This window comes from Malaya genurostris, chromosome 3, assembly GCF_030247185.1.
Source record: "Malaya genurostris strain Urasoe2022 chromosome 3, Malgen_1.1, whole genome shotgun sequence".
Lineage (NCBI taxonomy): Eukaryota > Metazoa > Arthropoda > Insecta > Diptera > Culicidae > Malaya > Malaya genurostris.
This window is the reverse complement of record NC_080572.1, coordinates 29318-53319: the sequence shown is the minus strand read 5'-3', so window position 1 is coordinate 53319 and position 24002 is coordinate 29318. Positions and strand designations below refer to the sequence as shown.

Sequence of the window (24002 nt, the reverse complement as noted above, 5' to 3'; positions counted from 1 at the left end):
CTTAGCGTACTCAACAAATTGATATTTATTTTTAAATAACTTTTTATTGGAATATGAGTTAAAATTAAATTATTAAGATTTAAATTGGGTGTTCAGCCACAAGTGGTGACTTTTCAGCCCTATTATATACATCATTTGGTTATTACCATGAGGACATCATTTGCTTCCGCAATTCTGAGATTTTTGTGTAGGGAAAATTCTACACCTACTTGTATTGTGTATTGGGGAAAAGGAACTTATATACTAACTTACTAGCTAATACAGAGAGCGAATCGATTCAATTGAAGATTGCATCGATTTTTGTCGGAATTTGCTTATAATATTATGTGACATTACATTTAATGGTTCTATATTTGTGAGTCTGTGTAACTCATTTGTACTAAACCAGGGAGGACGCTTCAAAATCATTTTCAGAATTTTATTCGAATCCTTTGAAGCGTTTTCTTCCTGGTGGAACAACAACTTGACCAAATCGGTACTGCATAAAGCATGGCTGGTCTGAAAATTTGCTTATAAATTAACAATTTGTTTTTAGACAGAGCATAGAATTTCTGTTTATAAGAGGATATAAACATTTAATATATTTATTTCACTTTGCCTGGATTCCTTCAATGTGATCCTTGAAAGTGAGTTTTTTGTCATACGTTAAACCTAAGTATTTAGCTTGATCAGACCATGTCAATTCCAAGCCATTCAATTTGATAATTTGATTATTGTTTGGTTTAAGAAAAGAAGCTCTTGGCTTATGAGGAAAGATAATTAATTGCGTTTTTGCTGCATTTGGTTTAATTTTCCATTTTGACAGATAATCACTGAAAATATTTAAACTTCTTTGTAGGCGACTGCAGATCACTCTTAGATTTCTACCTGTGGCTAACAGGCTTGTGTCGTCACAGAATAGCTATTTCTGACAACATTTTTGCTATTAACCTTTGTGCCAAACACTGTCGAATGCTTTTTCTATGTCTAGAAGAGCAACTCCAGTGGATAACCCAGAAGATTTATTTGATTTTATCATGTTCGTTACTCTGACAAGTTGATGAGTAGTTGAATGTTCATGACGAAATCCAAACTGCTCTGGTAAAAAATTGAATTCTCATTTATATGAGACATCATTCTCTACAAGATAATTTTTTCAAAAAGTTTACTGATAGAAGAAAGTAAGCTAATTGGTCGATAACGATGTTTCTGCTGTGTTTTTATCAGGTTTGAGGATAGGAATAACTTTAGCGTTTTTTCCATCTTTTTGGGAAGTAAGCTAGTGAAAAACACTTGTTGAAAATTCTAACCAGGAGTCTCAAGGCAACATCGGGAAGATTTTTAATAAGAATATTGAAAATTCCATCATTACCAGGACTCAGGAGCCTTCATGTTTTTGAGTTTCCTAATAATTGATTTATTTTCATCAAAATTCGTCTCAATAATGTCATCTTGTGATAACACTTGGGTTGAAATATGCTCATATTTCAGTGAGACTTCACTCACAACGTTCAAAATAAAATTGTGTACACTCTCGAACTGCCGAGCAAGTTTTTGAGCTTTTTCGCCATTTGTAAGAAGTATTTGATTTCCTTCCTTGAGAGCAGGAATTGGTTTCTGAGGTTTCTTAAGAACCTTAGAAAGTTTCCAGAAAGGTTTTGAATATGATTTAATTTGTTCAACTTCTTTAGCGAAATTTTCATTTCGCAAAAGAGTAAATCTATGTTTAATTTCTTTTTGTAAATCCTTAACTATGTTTTTCATAGCAGGATCACGAGAACGTTGATATTGTCGTCGACGAACATTCTTCAACCGAATAAGCAGTTGAAGATTGTCATCGATGATAGGAGAATTTAATTTTGTTTGAGCCTTGGGAACTGAAAGATTTCTAGCTTCTATAATGTAATGATTCAAATTATCAGTTGCTGTGTCGATGTCCGCAGAATTTTCTAAAATAGTTTCATGATCCACATGATTTTCAATGTGAGATCTGTAATCCAACCAATTAGCTCTATGAAAGTTGAATATAGAACTAATTTGATTAATTATAGCTTCGTTGGAGAGTCTGAATGTTACTGGAAGATGGTCTAAGTCAAAGTTGGACAAAAATGGCAACTCCACCACCCATTCCAGTAAACCTGTCAAATCGATGAACCACAAAATGTGGATTACTTTTCAATTTGACATTTGGTTTAAGAAAAGTTTCTGTCACAATGGCAATATGAATTTTGTGAACTTTGAGAAAATTATAAAATTCATCTTCACTCGATTTCAAAGATCGAGCATTCCAATTTAAAATATTCAAATAATTATTTAACATCACTGTTAAATTTTAAATTCATTATAATATCATTTGCAAATTTCCATCCGATTTGAAATGCTTCAAAAGGGGACGGGTATAGCGTGTTGGGTAAGTCGATGCCTTTCACGCAGTCCGCCTGGGTTCGATTCCCAACCCCGCACATAGGGTCAGAAAGTTTTTCTGGCCCGAAGAGGTGAATGACATTAATGTTAAAGCCTCTATAACTGAAACAAAAAACAAATGCTTCAAAAAGTGATGAAGTCGAATTCATTCGGATGATCATTTGAAAAAGTTGATCTTGTAGGTAGATCATTTTATTTTCAGTTATATCGTTTAAATCAACTTCATTTAAAGAAGCGAATGGCATTGAAGGAATATTTGTAGGTAGACTGTCATTAGAACTGCCACTAGAAGAAGATGATCTGGCCGATCTACCTATTAATAAATTGTTTTCGTTAGAAGATGAACTGCAAGGCGTTCCTGTGTTTTGATTATTTACATTAGAAGAATTAGGTGGTAGATTTCTACTTGTTATACTAGCATAAGTGACATTAGAAGATGATGATGACGAGGTCGATCTACCTGTCAATAAATTGTTTTCGTTAGAAGACGAATTGGAAGGCGTACCTGTTTTTTGTTTTAAATTCGAGGAAATAAGGGTCTTAGAAGAATTAGGCGTGGCATTTGTAACGGTTTTTTGATTTTCAGGTATGTTCTGTAAATTGAAGGTCGTTGATTTGACTTGTTGTCTAAGCGAACGAACGTTTAAAATTTTTTCCCTGACAGGACGTTCGTAATCTTCCAATCCATCAACCAAGACTCGACATTTTCCTCTTTGTCCGATTTGAATTGAGACTTTTACTTCCGGGAGAAAAGTAGAAAGCTCAGTACGGAATGCTTTGAAATCGGAAATTATCACCGTCACTGGTGGCATAGATTGATGTTTCTTCCCAGAACGACAAGCGTCCGTTTTGGGAATTTTTGAAGAATTTTCTTCTATGTCGCTACAATCGGATTCAGGAAGAATCTCGTAAATATTGTTAGACGGCATAGGATCAACGGAAGGGAAATCCGTCCGTTGTCTTTTATTTTTACATTCAGATTCTATAAGATCGTGAATGTTATTAGGAAAATGTTGAATAACGGATTGTGATTTATTTCGTATTGAATTATTTTTAGCCTTAGGCTTGTTGCCTTTCCGGTTGGACGGAGGCATTTTTGAAATGAATGAAATTTGAAATTAAATTAACTAGGTTAAATTAGTTTTCGATTAGACTCCTAGTTTGGAAAAGTCTTGATAAAGACTGATTTTGTGGTAGTCTTAATAAAGACTGAATAGCTAGCCTTAAAAAAGCCTGATTAATTTCTTAGTCACTCTAATATCACTCTTTGTATCCTTGGTCACTCAATTATCACTCTTTGTACAGCCTTGAGAAAGGCCGGCTAATTGTTAGTCTTTAAAAAGGCTTGAAAAAGACTGAAGCCTTGAATCAATGAAACTCTAGGTAGCCAGAAAAATTTTCCATGAGCCAAGAGCTATACGCGTACGGTGCGAACGACTGTTCAACACCGACTGACAACAAATTGATATTCTTATTTCAATAAGCTCATTAAGTTTAAATATTAAATTCACATATTCTCCGTATCTCGTCCAACGTATTGTATTGTATATCATTTATTTATACCCGGCTTTAACCTCTCGTCCAACGATGAGCTGAAGATGTTGATTTGAAGAAAAATGCATTCTTTTAAAAATTCCTTCCAAAGTCTTAATATCGAGATTTGACGATATTTCGAAATTTGATATCTCAGTTTGAATCCGTTTGCAATTTCGAAAACAGCCAGATTCACAACCAGTGATGGCATTTCACTAGAGTGTGTTTGTGGTTAAATAAGCTGGTGCGAGAGAACCACATTCTCTTCAAATAAATCGCTCTTTCGCGCTCTTGCCTAAATACACCTAAGTGATCACTGGCGCGTGCTGGTGAGCGAACACTTCTGTGATTTAATTTTTAAATTAACAGAAAGAAGTACTTAATAGTAAATCTTCGTCATACAGAGAAGATAGACATCTCTGTTCACAACTACAAGACAAATAGATTGAATTGATGAAAAATGAAAAATTCATGTCTATGTTTAAGCGAAATTTTCTGGATTTTTAGATTCCCTAACTAAATTCTGGTCTATGAAACATTGTTGAAATAGTTGGTATAGCGATTCCTTCTTCATATCCGGTCGAAGAAGATTCAATGCAGTTTTGGTTACCGAACTCATATATCGCATACTAGCTGAATTACCCGGCCTTGTTCGGAAATATTTCGTGAAGGCAAGGCCGCAAAACGATTCCAGAAATTGTCCTGTCCGTTGAAATACTCTGAAAGTAGTGAAACACAACTTAGACGGCTATCCGATTAAATAATACTCCGTACATATTCAGATTGCGAACGGCCAGTGTCCCATCTCAGTCTCTTTTGTAAGGACATTTAAAATACCTTTCTCTCTATAAATTCCACAACTCAGAAGACTTCCTAGTAGAAAAGAACTTGGTATTTGATCTGACTGTAAACGACCGATGTGGTTCAAATTTTAGTTGAATTTTTAATTCTTCGATTGACCAATTGTATGAGTGATTTTGTTGTGTCTATATTGACTTCTATTTGGCTTACCCAATGTTTAATCATTAGAATCTTGGATTGACAATTAATTCCTACCGTGTAGCAGCGCGAAAAAAATAATTTTTTGTGCTATTTCTATAAATTTTATATTTGAATCTCGAGTTAATTGCAAAAATGATGATTCGATTGACCGAGAATTTTAATTATTTTTTTACTACGAATAATATATTCGATTTCTACTTCGATTGACTTAGAAACTTGATAAAACATTCTCGAAATGTTTCATTATAACAAAATACAAAAGTAAAAATATGGCTTTTTGAGAATGTTAAAGCCTACGTGCTCCCCTGAATAATAAATTGTTTCCTTCGATTTTGTAGACAATAAACGTTAAACGCGTTTTTCTCGAAAGCTAGTTTTGAAAGTCCATCGTGTGGGTCCATCGTCATTTAAAAACTACCGCACCAATTTTTTTCAAATTTTGCACACACTTTCTACATAAAAACAATCAGACCCCAACGTTTTCCTTTCCGTTGTTTGGTTCTAGGGGAGGTTTACCAGCTACAAAATGGCCGATTTTTTCGTGAAAAATCGTTCTGTCGAATTTGAACAACCACCAAAAATTGAAAAAAAAATTTAAAAATCTCTAGAAAAACTTCTGCTTTAACTATGCTGCTTTGATTTGTTCACTTCTGATTAGTCTGCGCTAAGATACAGTGATCCCCGCAAATCATGATTTTTAAGAAGATTCCTCAAAAATATTTCATACATTTTTATTTTAGTACTAAAAATTCAAACGAATATATCAAGTCCTTGTTTTTAGGCACCAACACTGCTACGCATCACACAAATTTTTTGATGAACAGTACAAGCACGGGGCGCACTAATTTCACCAATAAACAACTCACCGAACTAGAGAAAGAGTTCCATTTCAACAAATACTTAACGAGAGCTAGGAGGATAGAAATAGCGAATTCGTTGCATCTGAATGAAACTCAGGTAAATATTAACATTCTGCAAATCAAAATGACTTATTGGTTCATAGTATTACGTAATAATTTGTTTGGATACTTGTCGAAAAAATATACGTGTGTAATTGTGGTGATTCAACCAGCTTTTTCCCGAAGGGCCAAGTGTCATATCTCGGTTAATTTTTCATTAGGGTGTATAAGCAAGTGACAGTTTCTCTTTAATCACTCTCTCTTTCGATTATTGTGATGTGATTAAAAAGATTTTCTTTGATATCACTATTCTGTTTGAAAGTCGAAAATTTCGGGTATCATTTCATGCAAAGAGTTGAGTGATGAACGTGGAAACCGCTTGGTAATTAATAGAAGAGAAAGTAAACAAAGAGAAACTGTCACTTGCTTATACGCCATTTTGAAAAATTAGCCGAGATATATTCTTTTAATCAGTTCGTCGAGACGCCTGTGTGTATGTAATATTTTTGTGCACGAACTTTTCCCTGATATGACTGGATAGATTTATACAATGTCAAAGCGGAAGAGTAGTTTAAAAAGGTCAAATAAATGAAAACTCTTTTCTGTTAGTTTTCATATCTGTTTTCCATCCAATCATTGCAACACTGAACTTAGTTATGACAACCTTATGTGAAACCAACTGAAAATTAGTTATTTTTACAATTCATCCGTTAACAAATCCAACACTTACAATGAAAATATATTAAATCTGGTTTCAAAAATCGATTGTAAACAATCAAAATATAAAAGTAAACGCGATCTTTAAGTTAATACTTTGATTATATAATAATAGATACGGCAATCGAGTCATTTAAAATCAATTCAACAATTACGATTGTACCTTGGAAATAAGCATCTTATGACAAATCGAAAGTATGTATTTTATTCAACACTACATTGATTTCTCTTATACTTACCAATACTGATCATAAGCCCAGCAGGAACAATAATTTTCCCCATTATCTGGACGGAGTGATTAAAATCTTAAAATCTAAATGTAAAAATTTGACTCTAGACCCGCTTGAAGAGCGGCTTTTCTCGGCCTGCATCTCGCTTGAAGAGCAGTTTAGTTTTGTTAATTATTTTCATAATACTTTACTATGGGTGGGTCCGTAACACTAAGTACAGATATTATTTGCACTTCAGATGATCTTATGAGCATTTTAAGGGGAAAAGAAGAGGCGGGGGGTAAATTAAGGGTCTCATTCCAAAGGGAGTGCTAAGTTCAAATCGTTTTTATGATCGAACATATCTCTGAAACAACTCAATAGATTTCCACACAGTTATTATTGCTGCTCATAGGTTACTATAAAAATATTTAGGAAGAGTGGGTGTGTTTTGTAAAAGTTTACTAGCAGAGGGAATCCGAGGTAAAATGATTCGAATATTGTGAAAATCGACATTTTTCGACAAGCACCAATTTTTATAATTGTAAACAACTAGTTCACTAAAAAAGAATAGTTCAATCTGAACATGTGAGGGGTACTGTTCAATCGGGTTGCCGTGTTTCTCTACATTCAGAGTAATTCGATGAGCAAGGCAATTTCTAGAATCCTTTTGCGGCCTTGCCTTCACGAAATATTTACGAACAACGCCGGGCAATTCAGCTAGTTAAATTATATTGATCGTTTTATTGATTCCAATGAAGATTTAATCAATTTTCTCAAATTTTTGTTTTTGTTTAATCTAATCCTATACATCTTAAGAAATCATCCTTTTTTTCTTGTTCACGCTTGGCGAGTGGATATCAATAATTTATATTTTTTAAATTCTTAAAATCGAAGACGAAGACGGCTTTCGAATTGTGGATATTCTTTCAGCTTGCTATACAATTTGTATTTTCGTGAAAGGTTTGACAAGTAAGTTATTGAAATTCCAGATGGATAGAAACGATTTGTTGTGGATTTTTGGATTTATTAATGAATTTGAACATTGCATTTTTTATTTAATCGTAAATTTTGACGTAGGACTACGTCCTTCTCTACTATGTTTGCCTGTTTTGCTTTCGTGTGTTCCGCTTTATAATTGTACCGTTACAATTATGCAAGTGAAGTATTGAAACTTTTCGTTCAAATTACGATTAAAACGATATTATATTCAAACTAAAAATTAATCTTTCATTGTACGAGGTTAAACTTGAACATAATGAAAATCGGATGAAAAATTTAAGTTATTCCTTCACGAATTTTCGAACTTTTAATCGAACGCTCTTCATCAAGTTCCGGACAAGTGTTGCATCGCATTTTTTAGACTTTCTGGTCCAGTTTCGGGTTGGAAGAACCGGGTTTTCTGTCTCCTCCTGGTAGCTCATCCAAAGAATAGTGTTCCCCAAACTTATTAATGATGGTTTTAACACTGGCATGATGAATTCCAAACCGCTTAGCCAATTTTCGCATAGTAATACCCTTCTCACTTTGCCATATGTCCAGAACCTTAATTTTCACCTCGTTTTCAGCACGCGACATTCTGAAAACGCAGAATTTCAACCGCACAAACAAATAAACAAACGAAAGCTGACAGCCAAACGCACAGCATGCTATGATCTGAGCATAAAAAACCATCACAAATACATGCGTACAACACAAATGTATGTGGATAACTTATTTTCGATACACTCCTTAATTCGCATAATCATTCAACTAGTAATTGCGATTTTCGATATTCGGATGTGTGGATAAAGCATGTCAGTTTTGTTAGTATTCACGTTATCCAGTTGTATCTCTGACATTACTCTCCTGACTGTTTTCTTTTCGAAATGCATATTAGTGTTTCTGGATGAGTGCTCTGGACTGAAAGATTTGTACTAATCTGTTTAATCGTCATGCGCTTGAGAGCAAAGCCTTGGTAGTACTTTCCTGTAGTGTTTTTTGACCTTCTGTTTCAACAGACTTCGCAGTCGATTCAGAGTGTACAGAACCATTGCATGGTTGGTGCTAATGATCCTAATGACACTACGAATCCTTCAAGGTCGGGGCTCGAACATACGACAACTGGTTCGTAAGACCAGCGCCCTATTCATTGAACCGCCAACCCGGGACAAGAGAACTTCCCCTAAATAACTGTTTAGGTGTATTGGACGGTAACTACCAGGGTCAGCTATCACTTTTTTCCTTTATACACTGGAATGGCAAGGGATTGGGTCTGCAAGTAGATTTTCCTCTTTTTCGCCCGGGTTGGCGGTTCAATGCATAGGACGCTGGTCTTACAAGACATTTCTCATATGTTCGAGCCCCGACCAGGAAGGATTACTAGTGTCAAAAGGATTGTAGCCATGTGGTTCAGTACGCTATGAATCAGCCGTGAAGTATTTTGAAATAGAAGGGCAAATACCACAAAAGGAATGTAATGCCAAGACTTTACTTTTACTTCAACGGTATAATAATATTAATAATAATAATAATAATAATAATAATAATAATAATAATAATAATAATAATAATAATAATAATAATAATAATAATAATAATAATAATAATAATAATAATAATAATAATAATAATAATAATAATAATAATAATAATAATAATAATAATAATAATAATGATAATAATAATAATAATAATAATCAGTTTTTGCAATGACTGAGCGGAAATATATATTGGAGAAGCCAAGTGAAAGAAAAACTAACAGACAAGATGAATTTTTGGAAAAAGATACGCTCAGAGACAGGACTCGAACCTGCGTTCTTATGCATTCCGTGCATACGCGCTACCATTTCGCCACTCTGATCTTGTTTTAGCCACTGCAAAACTCGAAACAGACACAGTAGCAACGTACATCGAACATGGTCTACATCCTGGCCGTCTCACCCGACCGATATCTCACATCCATGTAGACCATGTTCGATGTACGTTGCTACTGTGTCTGTTTCGAGTTTTGCAGTGGCTAAAACAAGATCAGAGTGGCGAAATGGTAGCGCGTATGCACGGAATGCATAAGAACGCAGGTTCGAGTCCTGTCTCTGAGCGTATCTTTTTCCAAAAATTCATCTTGTCTGTTAGTTTTTCTTTCACTTGGCTTCTCCAATATATATTTCCGCTCAGTCATTGCAAAAACTGAACATAGTCATGGCGGCTTTACGTCAAACTAAAAATTAATAAATCGTTAAAAACAATTGCGGTTTGATTTTCCGTAACAATCTGCTTCTGGTAGGAAAGGGCAGACAATCAATACAACCTTCATAGGGGTCTGTCGCTGACGATGTCCAGCCAGCGACTGGCACCATTAAGAAGGTGACAAGCGATTATAAATACACTCTCCTACTCAATGCTTGATCGGAGAAATAGGTATAGAGCGAGAGGACTAGTGTTTGATGAACAGAGAAGATGTTTGGATGTGAGATATCGGTCGGGTGAGACGGCCAGGATGTAGACCATGTTCGATGTACGTTGCTACTGTGTCTGTTTCGAGTTTTGCAGTGGCTAAAACAAGATCAGAGTGGCGAAATGGTAGCGCGTATGCACGGAATGCATAAGAACGCAGGTTCGAGTCCTGTCTCTGAGCGTATCTTTTTCCAAAAATTCATCTTGTCTGTTAGTTTTTCTTTCACTTGGCTTCTCCAATATATATTTCCGCTCAGTCATTGCAAAAACTGAACATAGTCATGGCGGCTTTACGTCAAACTAAAAATTAATAAATCGTTAAAAATAATAATAATACTGATAATAATAAATATTAATGCTATTTTATACTATTTCAGGTCAAAATCTGGTTTCAAAACCGTCGGATGAAACAAAAGAAGCGTATTAAAGAAGGATTAGTGCCGAATGATGTTCAGTGCTCATCACCAAAAAATAGTGCCGTTTCTCAGCATGAAAGCGCTGTTGTAAAGCCTTCCATACTTGAGAGTAATGACAATAGTCGAGAATCTACCACGTTATAATATTTAACTTGGGTTCGCGAATTATGCCAAAAAATCACATATTCAAAGTATGTAGCAGCACAATGACAACTAAGCAAAGTAAAATAAAAATCTTAAAACAACATTCCGGTACAAAACTGTACAATTTCATAGCTCAAACCTACTAACTTTTTACTCATTATTTTCCCATGTCGCCAAAAAAATTGCGTGCCTAATTAAAAAACTTGCTCATTAGACATGTTCAGTCAATAAAAATTTTTTTCAAATGTTCAATTTTCGACAATATTTTGAAATCGAATATTCATTATTTAACACATGTCCAATTTTAAATGATTCACATATTTTTTTAAACGGAAATCAATACTCAAATATAAATTCAGTGCATCAGTTAATATATATATATATATATATATATATATATATATATATATATATATATATATATATATATATATATATATATATATATATATATATATATATATATATATATATATATATATATATATATATATATATATATATATATATATATATATATATATATATATATATATATATATATATATATATATATATATATATATATATATATATATATATATATATATATATATATATATATATAGTTAATATTATGACTATTACTATAATTATTTTATTTTTTTTAATTATAATTATTATATTTATTATGGTCACTGGGTTTCTATTGGAATTTTGATTTCCAATTAAATAAATACCTAAACTATGTTTCATTGTTACAATAATATTGATTGTGATGTATTAAAAAAACAGTTCTTTTCGCAGTTTTTTCCGGATGTTCTGTAATTCGTCCTATTCTGTGATCTGTAAAGTACACGAAATTTGACTAGTGTAGAGGTTAAGATTGAGTCCCAATTAAACTTGACTGCGGCTTGCGCGCATTTTTATATAGAAGAAGAAGCTGGGATCAAAATGGCCACTTTTGAATTTACGCTGAAAATAATATTTCCTTTCGTAATGTTATATACTATTCGAATGCTAGAGCCTTTAGCGAAGGCAATCTCGCTCAGAGTGCACCAACCTCGAAATCGGAAACTCAAAATGGTTGTTGCCCAAATGGCAAGTCACATTTTGATGCTGGAAACTATCAGACATGACCAAATATTTTGTGAACATGAAATTTGAATGTTTTTTTTTTATTTTTTTAAATATAGTTTCATGACATACTGCTTAAGTTCAAAGATACCGAGGGTAATTCTAATGCGTCATTGGTATCTTACAGCTATTTCGTACATGAGAAATATTATTTAAAGCAATATGTAAAATGATGAATCAAAAATATTTTAAATAAACTGTAATTATTTTTGAACTAAATTAAAATAAACAAAATATCGTTTCACTTCTGTTTTATAATCTTAATATCTGAATCACTGGGAATAATTCACGCATGTGAAAATTTGGTCACTCTTCGGATGCATTCAATGCAAACTTTATAGAATCAGTGCTCATCTTTTATGAACGAAAGAATTTTTAAAAACAAAGCCTTTTAAACAGCTTAATATTCTTATTTAAAGTTCTGCCGAGATTAGGGGCTATTTTCCTGGATTTTACAGTGAGTCATTATGTCCTTTTAGCTTTAGACTGGCATAAAATAGCACTGCTAGTTGTGTGTTCGAAGACATCTATTACCTGATGAGAAATATTGTAGTATCGTCAAGCCAAAACATCAAAACAAAACATCAGCTCGATGGAAAATCAACGCGATTTCAAAGTACCGCACGAAACTGTTGAAGCAAGCCCTAGTTTTGCTCAGCATCGAAGGTAAGGTGTTAAAATTCGTGGCATCCATTCATCGAGCCATTTTCGAACATTCTCCAAAGTTTGAAAGCGTTGCTCGGCCAGCGCGTGTCCCATCGATAAAAAGATGTGATAATCAGAAGGTGCCAGGTGTTGTGAATTATGACGGATGAGGTAGGAGTTTCCAACCAAGTGTAGAAAATATTTCATTGACCACTTTTGCTGTATGTGCAACTTTTAGAATTTAGCTCATTCCAAAAATACCAATATTGAAAACGAGAGTCAAACATACAAAGAATTCATTCATGTATTCAGTTGACTTTTTTACTTTGCTTTCAAATCTAATTTTCAATGGTTTTAACAACGATTATATTGTTAATATGCTTATAACAACAATCTAGGATTACCTTTTTAGTAAAAAAATTGTCAAACACAAAACAAGTGGCTTCAAATTTTGCTTAAAATTTAAATTGCTCCTCGGTATAAAAAATAAAAGACGATAATTTTGTTTTGTTCATTTTTTGTTAAGATATTTTTTGACACGAAATCAGGCAGGTTTTTGAAACAAATTCATCCAAATTGATTTGTGTAGTTCACAAAAGCGTTCTTTAGTGCTAATATTGGCCTAGACTTTTTCAGGGGGTCCGAAAATTTGAAGGTTTAAATTTGGTTTTTATTCTTCACAATAAAAAAATTAAAAAAGTTTAAACAGGCAAATGCATACACTAAGACATTTTTCTATCTCATCGAGTTGAGTCGAATGGTATATCACACTAGGGGTCTTTGGGACTTCGATTAAAGGTTTCAACGATTTTATATCCTTTCTATAGAGAAAGACAAAAATGTCATCTCACTGTTGGATGAATTGGGAATCTTTCATTTGATTTCAAATTCCTGATTTTACAGGAACTGATCGTTAAACAGATTTTAATTTTGTTTACTCTACAGAATATTTGTTAGTCTTCAGAAGTATCGGGATGTCAATGCTGTTGATTCACTAGCCATTATATTCAAAACAATTAACAATTATAATCGGAGAGTTGGATGAGTCAACTCATTTTGCTCAAAATAAGCCCATTAAACATTTGTTGTTTTCTGTTGATATATTTTATTCCATCACAGTTGCATGAAACGCTTAAAACAATCTGGTTGAAGTTATAATTCATCTACAAATCGCGATAGTGAAGCCAAATTTGCCACTTAACATTTTATGAACGTTTAGTTTGATTCGCTTCAATTTTTATAATTCCTTCTATGATCTATTGAGCTATCCAAATTTTGAGAATGGTTCTTGTAAAGTTTTTTGAGTTTGTTTTACAACAAATTTTCCAATGAAAAAAGCACCCAACTCATATAGCTGATTATTAAGTCACTCAATGAGCTGATTATTAGGTCACATATGTATTTCTATGAAGCTCTATAAATTATACAGTTTTCTGTTCTTCTAAGAATTACAGTCTTTTTATCCATTATGATTGCGTTCAACTAGCTCCTCGTTTGGAGTTCTCAGCTGTATTTTTGTGTACATAAAACTTCTACTGAAGCTTTCTGAGTAGAATAATATTTTATTCTCTAAAAACTGTTGTTGAAAAGGCGTGAAGGGTAATTTCTGCCTTGCATCAGACCCTGTCCGCTGAATATCTTCATTATATGATGTCTTTGTTTCCATGCATCCTACCTGGGTTGGAATCCTAACTCCGCACATAGGGCCTGAAGCAAAAAAAAATTCTTTAATCAAAATAAAAAAACAGGAAGTATTCTTTCAACTGTGTAATCTAATTCACCAGGAAAAGTTTCATATTAATGAACAGAATAACTGTTTGACATGAAATAAGCATTTCATGCAATTTTATAAACATGAAATTTTATAAACTTTGAAAACACTATCATTTTTAATAGAAAATCTTCAGTTATTGTTCTAACTATAGATGAATTAACAAAAAAAACATTAGGATATGTGTCACAACAAACTATCGTTGTGCACCAAAATCACAAGCTGTTTATTAGCTCAAATTCGGCGAATATTTCCCTATTGATCAAATGCTCGTTTAATCAAATATATTTCAGTCTTATCTCCTAAAATTAACCGCACTAGTCCACCACCAGTTTCATTTGACTGCTACGTACATCTTCAATACTAAAATTATACAAAATAGTCTAAATATCATTGAAACTGAACTATTATTTTAAGTCAGCAATGGTAATTGAATTCTATCAAGTAAGTTTAATACTAATGATAAACGAAAACAAAAAGTAAACAAATACCAAATATGAATGATATCCATTAGTAGTATAGCTTACACGAGGAAAACAAGCAAATTGTAAATGTGTCAATCTACTACTATTTCTATGATTAATAATACTACTTTTTTCATCCACATAGTGAAAAATGATCGAAATAATTTCGATTTGAAGAGCTCGAAATTCTACTGAATAGTTGATACAGTTTGTAAACATTATACAGCTCATAATTATTTATTCAGATGGGAATAAACTTGCTAACAATACGTTAATATGCTCAGAAAGAATTCCAATATCTACCGTTCGAAATTTCTAAATTATTAGTTATTTAATTCAACTCCAAACAACTGAGAACGGTGACTAATCGTATTATCAACATACGTGATGTGTAAAAATAATTTATAAGTAAAATTAAATTAGGAAAATTAACATCGAATGTTCCTCTAACTTAGTGTAATTAAAAAACTTTACGATAAGTAAGAAAACAAAAACCTTTGTTAAACTATGTACATTTTATTAAAAAAAAACTTTGAAAGGTATTCAAAAATTGTTTTACTTAGATTTTTACCTTTTTTACTCCTTATTTAATTGAAATGTGCTCGCTGTCCTCCCATTTTCACAAGATTATTCGGAAACCTACACACTAAGATTTGATTTCGCTTTTTGACGAAAACTTACGGTAATCATTATAAATAACCGACATTTCGGTACATTTACAATTTTATTTTACAAAAATTATGCAAATTTTCACCGAACGATTAGTTATACGCAAGTTTTTATAACATAATTTTATTCATTTCTCATTTATATTCGGTAACTTCCAGTTACCAAGCTACTGTAAATTCTGATTGTCGTGGAAACTAACTGTCAAACAGTTATTAAAATTTTCCGCAAGTGTCTTTAATTCACCAGCGATAAATATTTTGGAAGGGCTCGTCGCATGGATTGCGGTGCATATATTTTCAAAACATCAGTTATTTGTATATTTATAGGCAGAAAATAATTTCATATCGCTATGTCCACTAGCTACCAACACATATCGTTTTGATTAATTCGAAGAATTGTTCAGTGTGCTGGAAGGCGCTCAAAATTCTGGTCAACCGGGACACGAAGCATTATTTTTTCTTAATTTTTACCGACAGCAACTGATAAACATGTCTTTCTATTTTCGTGAATCTGTTTTGACAATGAGACTAATTTTCTTCACTCGTTTCTGTGAGAAATATCCAAATCCGAAAAACTAAAATTGAAAAATTTGTGTTATTTTATGAAATCCGAAAATCCATTTAAATCTTGATTTCAAACAAAACATAAAAATCACCGAACCTTTCGTTAGAAGATATTATTTCCTTTACAGAACTTCTCGGTACTTGTTTGATAGTCTAACAATATTTTTTTACAGACGATCAGTAATGAATTCAATTACCGAACTTTCAGCTATTGTAAAAAATTACCGAATCCTGCGAAATTTTCTGAGTGTGAAATGACATACCCACATTCTTTCCAGCCGCTACCAAATTTTGGGTCAAAACCTATCCAAAATCAACTAAAGTGCATCTCTCCATTTTTAGGTAACGAAATATGATATAAATAAATTTATATAAAGGTAAATGTAACTTTGCTTTGTTATGGCAAAGCTTACTAGTCATTTTTTTACGATAAAGTCAAAGTTTGAGTAGATAACGACCTAATTTTGGGTAGCTTATAGAAGAGCTTGACAATGAGTCATTTCTCCTAAAAAAATAAGTAAACTCGATTTTCAGTGCAATCCATCGCAGCCGTCCAACTTATGCTACTAGGTGGATTCTGCCAAAAACAATAAGGGATCGTTAATCGTCTTCTAGTATAGTCCTGCTCTCGTGGTATCAGAGAACAAACGGAGTCCATCACCTTGCTTTCTCCTAGACTCGAAGGGACACGAGAGTGTACTAGATACTCGTACGTATAAGAAATCAGAACAAATTGGCTCAAATTGCACGTTCCAAATTCAAATAAAAGGTATCTGGATCCCAAAGCCTGCTATTGAATTTTATCCGGATCGTATTTCCGGTTTGGGAGAACCGGGTTGGAATGTGTGTAAGTTAATGAATAAAGTGAATTTCTCAGTGAATCCTCGACAAATTTTCATTGTTGAATTTTCTCCGGATACGACTCCCGGTTCCGAAATTACTGGCTAAAGTAAGTATAAAAATTTCAACTTTAAGAACCAGTTATTATGCATGACATTGAAAAATCCAGCAAAATACTTCCAACCAATCGAATAAGTTGGGCAGGTCTGGCTTACCATTTTTTGTGGAGAGCATCATTTCGCTCATGTTTTGTCCATAAGAGACATATACAAGTCTGAGTTTGAAAAAACTGAAACAGCCATTTGGAGGGTTTTTGATAGGTTGTACTATTGTTATTGTTATTCCCTCTTAGCATGATGATGTATTTTTTGCAAAGCTTCTATATCTGCTAGGGCAATATGCACAAAAAAAATTACGGTGGTAATAGAACATTCGATATTAATATGGTTGAAAAATCTGTCTTAACATATCTCACATAAATTACAAATCTGAAATATTTTCACAACAACTTGAAATTCAAAAAAGTTATATTTCTTACTTGAGTTCCACTACTTTGGAACTAGACATAAGTCAAAACTAAAATGAAAGCAACGATGTTCCATCATAATAAAATCAATTAAGCTTACACAATGTTATTTTAGAAAAACATTTTGCAAGCTTAATTGGTGGTCGGGCGATCTCTAATGTTTATGCTAAGTGAGTAACTATAGATGTTATTTTCATTTATTCACGAGTTCATGTATTTTAATCCAATTATGTTTTTATTTTGTGTGGATTCATTTCTCATACAATGAATTCTCATATTATGTGAATGTATTTTCTCTACATATAAAAAACCCGACCGATATCTCACATCCATGTAGACCATGTTCGATGTACGTTGCTACTGTGTCTGTTTCGAGTTTTGCAGTGGCTAAAACAAGATCAGAGTGGCGAAATGGTAGCGCGTATGCACGGAATGCATAAGAACGCAGGTTCGAGTCCTGTCTCTGAGCGTATCTTTTTCCAAAAATTCATCTTGTCTGTTAGTTTTTCTTTCACTTGGCTTCTCCAATATATATTTCCGCTCAGTCATTGCAAAAACTGAACATAGTCATGGCGGCTTTACGTCAAACTAAAAATTAATAAATCGTTAAAAACAATTGCGGTTTGATTTTCCGTAACAATCTGCTTCTGGTAGGAAAGGGCAGACAATCAATACAACCTTCATAGGGGTCTGTCGCTGACGATGTCCAGCCAGCGACTGGCACCATTAAGAAGGTGACAAGCGATTATAAATACACTCTCCTACTCAATGCTTGATCGGAGAAATAGGTATAGAGCGAGAGGACTAGTGTTTGATGAACAGAGAAGATGTTTGGATGTGAGATATCGGTCGGGTGAGACGGCCAGGATGTAGACCATGTTCGATGTACGTTGCTACTGTGTCTGTTTCGAGTTTTGCAGTGGCTAAAACAAGATCAGAGTGGCGAAATGGTAGCGCGTATGCACGGAATGCATAAGAACGCAGGTTCGAGTCCTGTCTCTGAGCGTATCTTTTTCCAAAAATTCATCTTGTCTGTTAGTTTTTCTTTCACTTGGCTTCTCCAATATATATTTCCGCTCAGTCATTGCAAAAACTGAACATAGTCATGGCGGCTTTACGTCAAACTAAAAATTAATAAATCGTTAAAAATAATAATAATACTGATAATAATAAATATTAATGCTATTTTATACTATTTCAGGTCAAAATCTGGTTTCAAAACCGTCGGATGAAACAAAAGAAGCGTATTAAAGAAGGATTAGTGCCGAATGATGTTCAGTGCTCATCACCAAAAAATAGTGCCGTTTCTCAGCATGAAAGCGCTGTTGTAAAGCCTTCCATACTTGAGAGTAATGACAATAGTCGAGAATCTACCACGTTATAATATTTAACTTGGGTTCGCGAATTATGCCAAAAAATCACATATTCAAAGTATGTAGCAGCACAATGACAACTAAGCAAAGTAAAATAAAAATCTTAAAACAACATTCCGGTACAAAACTGTACAATTTCATAGCTCAAACCTACTAACTTTTTACTCATTATTTTCCCATGTCGCCAAAAAAATTGCGTGCCTAATTAAAAAACTTGCTCATTAGACATGTTCAGTCAATAAAAATTTTTTTCAAATGTTCAATTTTCGACAATATTTTGAAATCGAATATTCATTATTTAACACATGTCCAATTTTAAATGATTCACATATTTTTTTAAACGGAAATCAATACTCAAATATAAATTCAGTGCATCAGTTAATATATATATATATATATATATATATATATATATATATATATATATATATATATATATATATATATATATATATATATATATATATATATATATATATATATATATATATATATATATATATATATATATATATATAGTTAATATTATGACTATTACTATAATTATTTTATTTTTTTTAATTATAATTAATTATATTTATTATGGTCACTGGGTTTCTATTGGAATTTTGATTTCCAATTAAATAAATACCTAAACTATGTTTCATTGTTACAATAATATTGATTGTGATGTATTAAAAAAACAGTTCTTTTCGCAGTTTTTTCCGGATGTTCTGTAATTCGTCCTATTCTGTGATCTGTAAAGTACACGAAATTTGACTAGTGTAGAGGTTAAGATTGAGTCCCAATTAAACTTGACTGCGGCTTGCGCGCATTTTTATATAGAAGAAGAAGCTGGGATCAAAATGGCCACTTTTGAATTTACGCTGAAAATAATATTTCCTTTCGTAATGTTATATACTATTCGAATGCTAGAGCCTTTAGCGAAGGCAATCTCGCTCAGAGTGCACCAACCTCGAAATCGGAAACTCAAAATGGTTGTTGCCCAAATGGCAAGTCACATTTTGATGCTGGAAACTATCAGACATGACCAAATATTTTGTGAACATGAAATTTGAATGTTTTTTTTTTATTTTTTTAAATATAGTTTCATGACATACTGCTTAAGTTCAAAGATACCGAGGGTAATTCTAATGCGTCATTGGTATCTTACAGCTATTTCGTACATGAGAAATATTATTTAAAGCAATATGTAAAATGATGAATCAAAAATATTTTAAATAAACTGTAATTATTTTTGAACTAAATTAAAATAAACAAAATATCGTTTCACTTCTGTTTTATAATCTTAATATCTGAATCACTGGGAATAATTCACGCATGTGAAAATTTGGTCACTCTTCGGATGCATTCAATGCAAACTTTATAGAATCAGTGCTCATCTTTTATGAACGAAAGAATTTTTAAAAACAAAGCCTTTTAAACAGCTTAATATTCTTATTTAAAGTTCTGCCGAGATTAGGGGCTATTTTCCTGGATTTTACAGTGAGTCATTATGTCCTTTTAGCTTTAGACTGGCATAAAATAGCACTGCTAGTTGTGTGTTCGAAGACATCTATTACCTGATGAGAAATATTGTAGTATCGTCAAGCCAAAACATCAAAACAAAACATCAGCTCGATGGAAAATCAACGCGATTTCAAAGTACCGCACGAAACTGTTGAAGCAAGCCCTAGTTTTGCTCAGCATCGAAGGTAAGGTGTTAAAATTCGTGGCATCCATTCATCGAGCCATTTTCGAACATTCTCCAAAGTTTGAAAGCGTTGCTCGGCCAGCGCGTGTCCCATCGATAAAAAGATGTGATAATCAGAAGGTGCCAGGTGTTGTGAATTATGACGGATGAGGTAGGAGTTTCCAACCAAGTGTAGAAAATATTTCATTGACCACTTTTGCTGTATGTGCAACTTTTAGAATTTAGCTCATTCCAAAAATACCAATATTGAAAACGAGAGTCAAACATACAAAGAATTCATTCATGTATTCAGTTGACTTTTTTACTTTGCTTTCAAATCTAATTTTCAATGGTTTTAACAACGATTATATTGTTAATATGCTTACAACAACAATCTAGGATTACCTTTTTAGTAAAAAAATTGTCAAACACAAAACAAGTGGCTTCAAATTTTGCTTAAAATTTAAATTGCTCCTCGGTATAAAAAATAAAAGACGATAATTTTGTTTTGTTCATTTTTTGTTAAGATATTTTTTGACACGAAATCAGGCAGGTTTTTGAAACAAATTCATCCAAATTGATTTGTGTAGTTCACAAAAGCGTTCTTTAGTGCTAATATTGGCCTAGACTTTTTCAGGGGGTCCGAAAATTTGAAGGTTTAAATTTGGTTTTTATTCTTCACAATAAAAAAATTAAAAAAGTTTAAACAGGCAAATGCATACACTAAGACATTTTTCTATCTCATCGAGTTGAGTCGAATGGTATATCACACTAGGGGTCTTTGGGACTTCGATTAAAGGTTTCAACGATTTTATATCCTTTCTATAGAGAAAGACAAAAATGTCATCTCACTGTTGGATGAATTGGGAATCTTTCATTTGATTTCAAATTCCTGATTTTACAGGAACTGATCGTTAAACAGATTTTAATTTTGTTTACTCTACAGAATATTTGTTAGTCTTCAGAAGTATCGGGATGTCAATGCTGTTGATTCACTAGCCATTATATTCAAAACAATTAACAATTATAATCGGAGAGTTGGATGAGTCAACTCATTTTGCTCAAAATAAGCCCATTAAACATTTGTTGTTTTCTGTTGATATATTTTATTCCATCACAGTTGCATGAAACGCTTAAAACAATCTGGTTGAAGTTATAATTCATCTACAAATCGCGATAGTGAAGCCAAATTTGCCACTTAACATTTTATGAACGTTTAGTTTGATTCGCTTCAATTTTTATAATTCCTTCTATGATCTATTGAGCTATCCAAATTTTGAGAATGGTTCTTGTAAAGTTTTTTGAGTTTGTTTTACAACAAATTTTCCAATGAAAAAAGCACCCAACTCATATAGCTGATTATTAAGTCACTCAATGAGCTGATTATTAGGTCACATATGTATTTCTATGAAGCTCTATAAATTATACAGTTTTCTGTTCTTCTAAGAATTACAGTCTTTTTATCCATTATGATTGCGTTCAACTAGCTCCTCGTTTGGAGTTCTCAGCTGTATTTTTGTGTACATAAAACTTCTACTGAAGCTTTCTGAGTAGAATAATATTTTATTCTCTAAAAACTGTTGTTGAAAAGGCGTGAAGGGTAATTTCTGCCTTGCATCAGACCCTGTCCGCTGAATATCTTCATTATATGATGTCTTTGTTTCCATGCATCCTACCTGGGTTGGAATCCTAACTCCGCACATAGGGCCTGAAGCAAAAAAAAATTCTTTAATCAAAATAAAAAAACAGGAAGTATTCTTTCAACTGTGTAATCTAATTCACCAGGAAAAGTTTCATATTAATGAACAGAATAACTGTTTGACATGAAATAAGCATTTCATGCAATTTTATAAACATGAAATTTTATAAACTTTGAAAACACTATCATTTTTAATAGAAAATCTTCAGTTATTGTTCTAACTATAGATGAATTAACAAAAAAAACATTAGGATATGTGTCACAACAAACTATCGTTGTGCACCAAAATCACAAGCTGTTTATTAGCTCAAATTCGGCGAATATTTCCCTATTGATCAAATGCTCGTTTAATCAAATATATTTCAGTCTTATCTCCTAAAATTAACCGCACTAGTCCACCACCAGTTTCATTTGACTGCTACGTACATCTTCAATACTAAAATTATACAAAATAGTCTAAATATCATTGAAACTGAACTATTATTTTAAGTCAGCAATGGTAATTGAATTCTATCAAGTAAGTTTAATACTAATGATAAACGAAAACAAAAAGTAAACAAATACCAAATATGAATGATATCCATTAGTAGTATAGCTTACACGAGGAAAACAAGCAAATTGTAAATGTGTCAATCTACTACTATTTCTATGATTAATAATACTACTTTTTTCATCCACATAGTGAAAAATGATCGAAATAATTTCGATTTGAAGAGCTCGAAATTCTACTGAATAGTTGATACAGTTTGTAAACATTATACAGCTCATAATTATTTATTCAGATGGGAATAAACTTGCTAACAATACGTTAATATGCTCAGAAAGAATTCCAATATCTACCGTTCGAAATTTCTAAATTATTAGTTATTTAATTCAACTCCAAACAACTGAGAACGGTGACTAATCGTATTATCAACATACGTGATGTGTAAAAATAATTTATAAGTAAAATTAAATTAGGAAAATTAACATCGAATGTTCCTCTAACTTAGTGTAATTAAAAAACTTTACGATAAGTAAGAAAACAAAAACCTTTGTTAAACTATGTACATTTTATTAAAAAAAAACTTTGAAAGGTATTCAAAAATTGTTTTACTTAGATTTTTACCTTTTTTACTCCTTATTTAATTGAAATGTGCTCGCTGTCCTCCCATTTTCACAAGATTATTCGGAAACCTACACACTAAGATTTGATTTCGCTTTTTGACGAAAACTTACGGTAATCATTATAAATAACCGACATTTCGGTACATTTACAATTTTATTTTACAAAAATTATGCAAATTTTCACCGAACGATTAGTTATACGCAAGTTTTTATAACATAATTTTATTCATTTCTCATTTATATTCGGTAACTTCCAGTTACCAAGCTACTGTAAATTCTGATTGTCGTGGAAACTAACTGTCAAACAGTTATTAAAATTTTCCGCAAGTGTCTTTAATTCACCAGCGATAAATATTTTGGAAGAGCTCGTCGCATGGATTGCGGTGCATATATTTTCAAAACATCAGTTATTTGTATATTTATAGGCAGAAAATAATTTCATATCGCTATGTCCACTAGCTACCAACACATATCGTTTTGATTAATTCGAAGAATTGTTCAGTGTGCTGGAAGGCGCTCAAAATTCTGGTCAACCGGGACACGAAGCATTATTTTTTCTTAATTTTTACCGACAGCAACTGATAAACATGTCTTTCTATTTTCGTGAATCTGTTTTGACAATGAGACTAATTTTCTTCACTCGTTTCTGTGAGAAATATCCAAATCCGAAAAACTAAAATTGAAAAATTTGTGTTATTTTATGAAATCCGAAAATCCATTTAAATCTTGATTTCAAACAAAACATAAAAATCACCGAACCTTTCGTTAGAAGATATTATTTCCTTTACAGAACTTCTCG

The 24002-nt window shown here is 32.5% G+C and overlaps 1 protein-coding gene across 1 annotated transcript in view; it reads left to right on the top strand.

Moving 5' to 3' along the window:
• LOC131438166 (homeotic protein labial) overlaps window positions 1-10977 on the top strand; it is a 49493-nt gene extending 38516 nt beyond the window's left edge. Inside the window, exons 3-4 of the mRNA XM_058607999.1 lie at window positions 5720-5895; window positions 10576-10977. Coding sequence (XP_058463982.1) covers window positions 5720-5895; window positions 10576-10758 — 359 coding nt within the window. The 3' untranslated portion in view covers window positions 10759-10977. The remainder of the gene's footprint in view (window positions 1-5719; window positions 5896-10575) is intronic.
• The last annotated feature ends 13025 nt before the right edge of the window (window positions 10978-24002 follow it).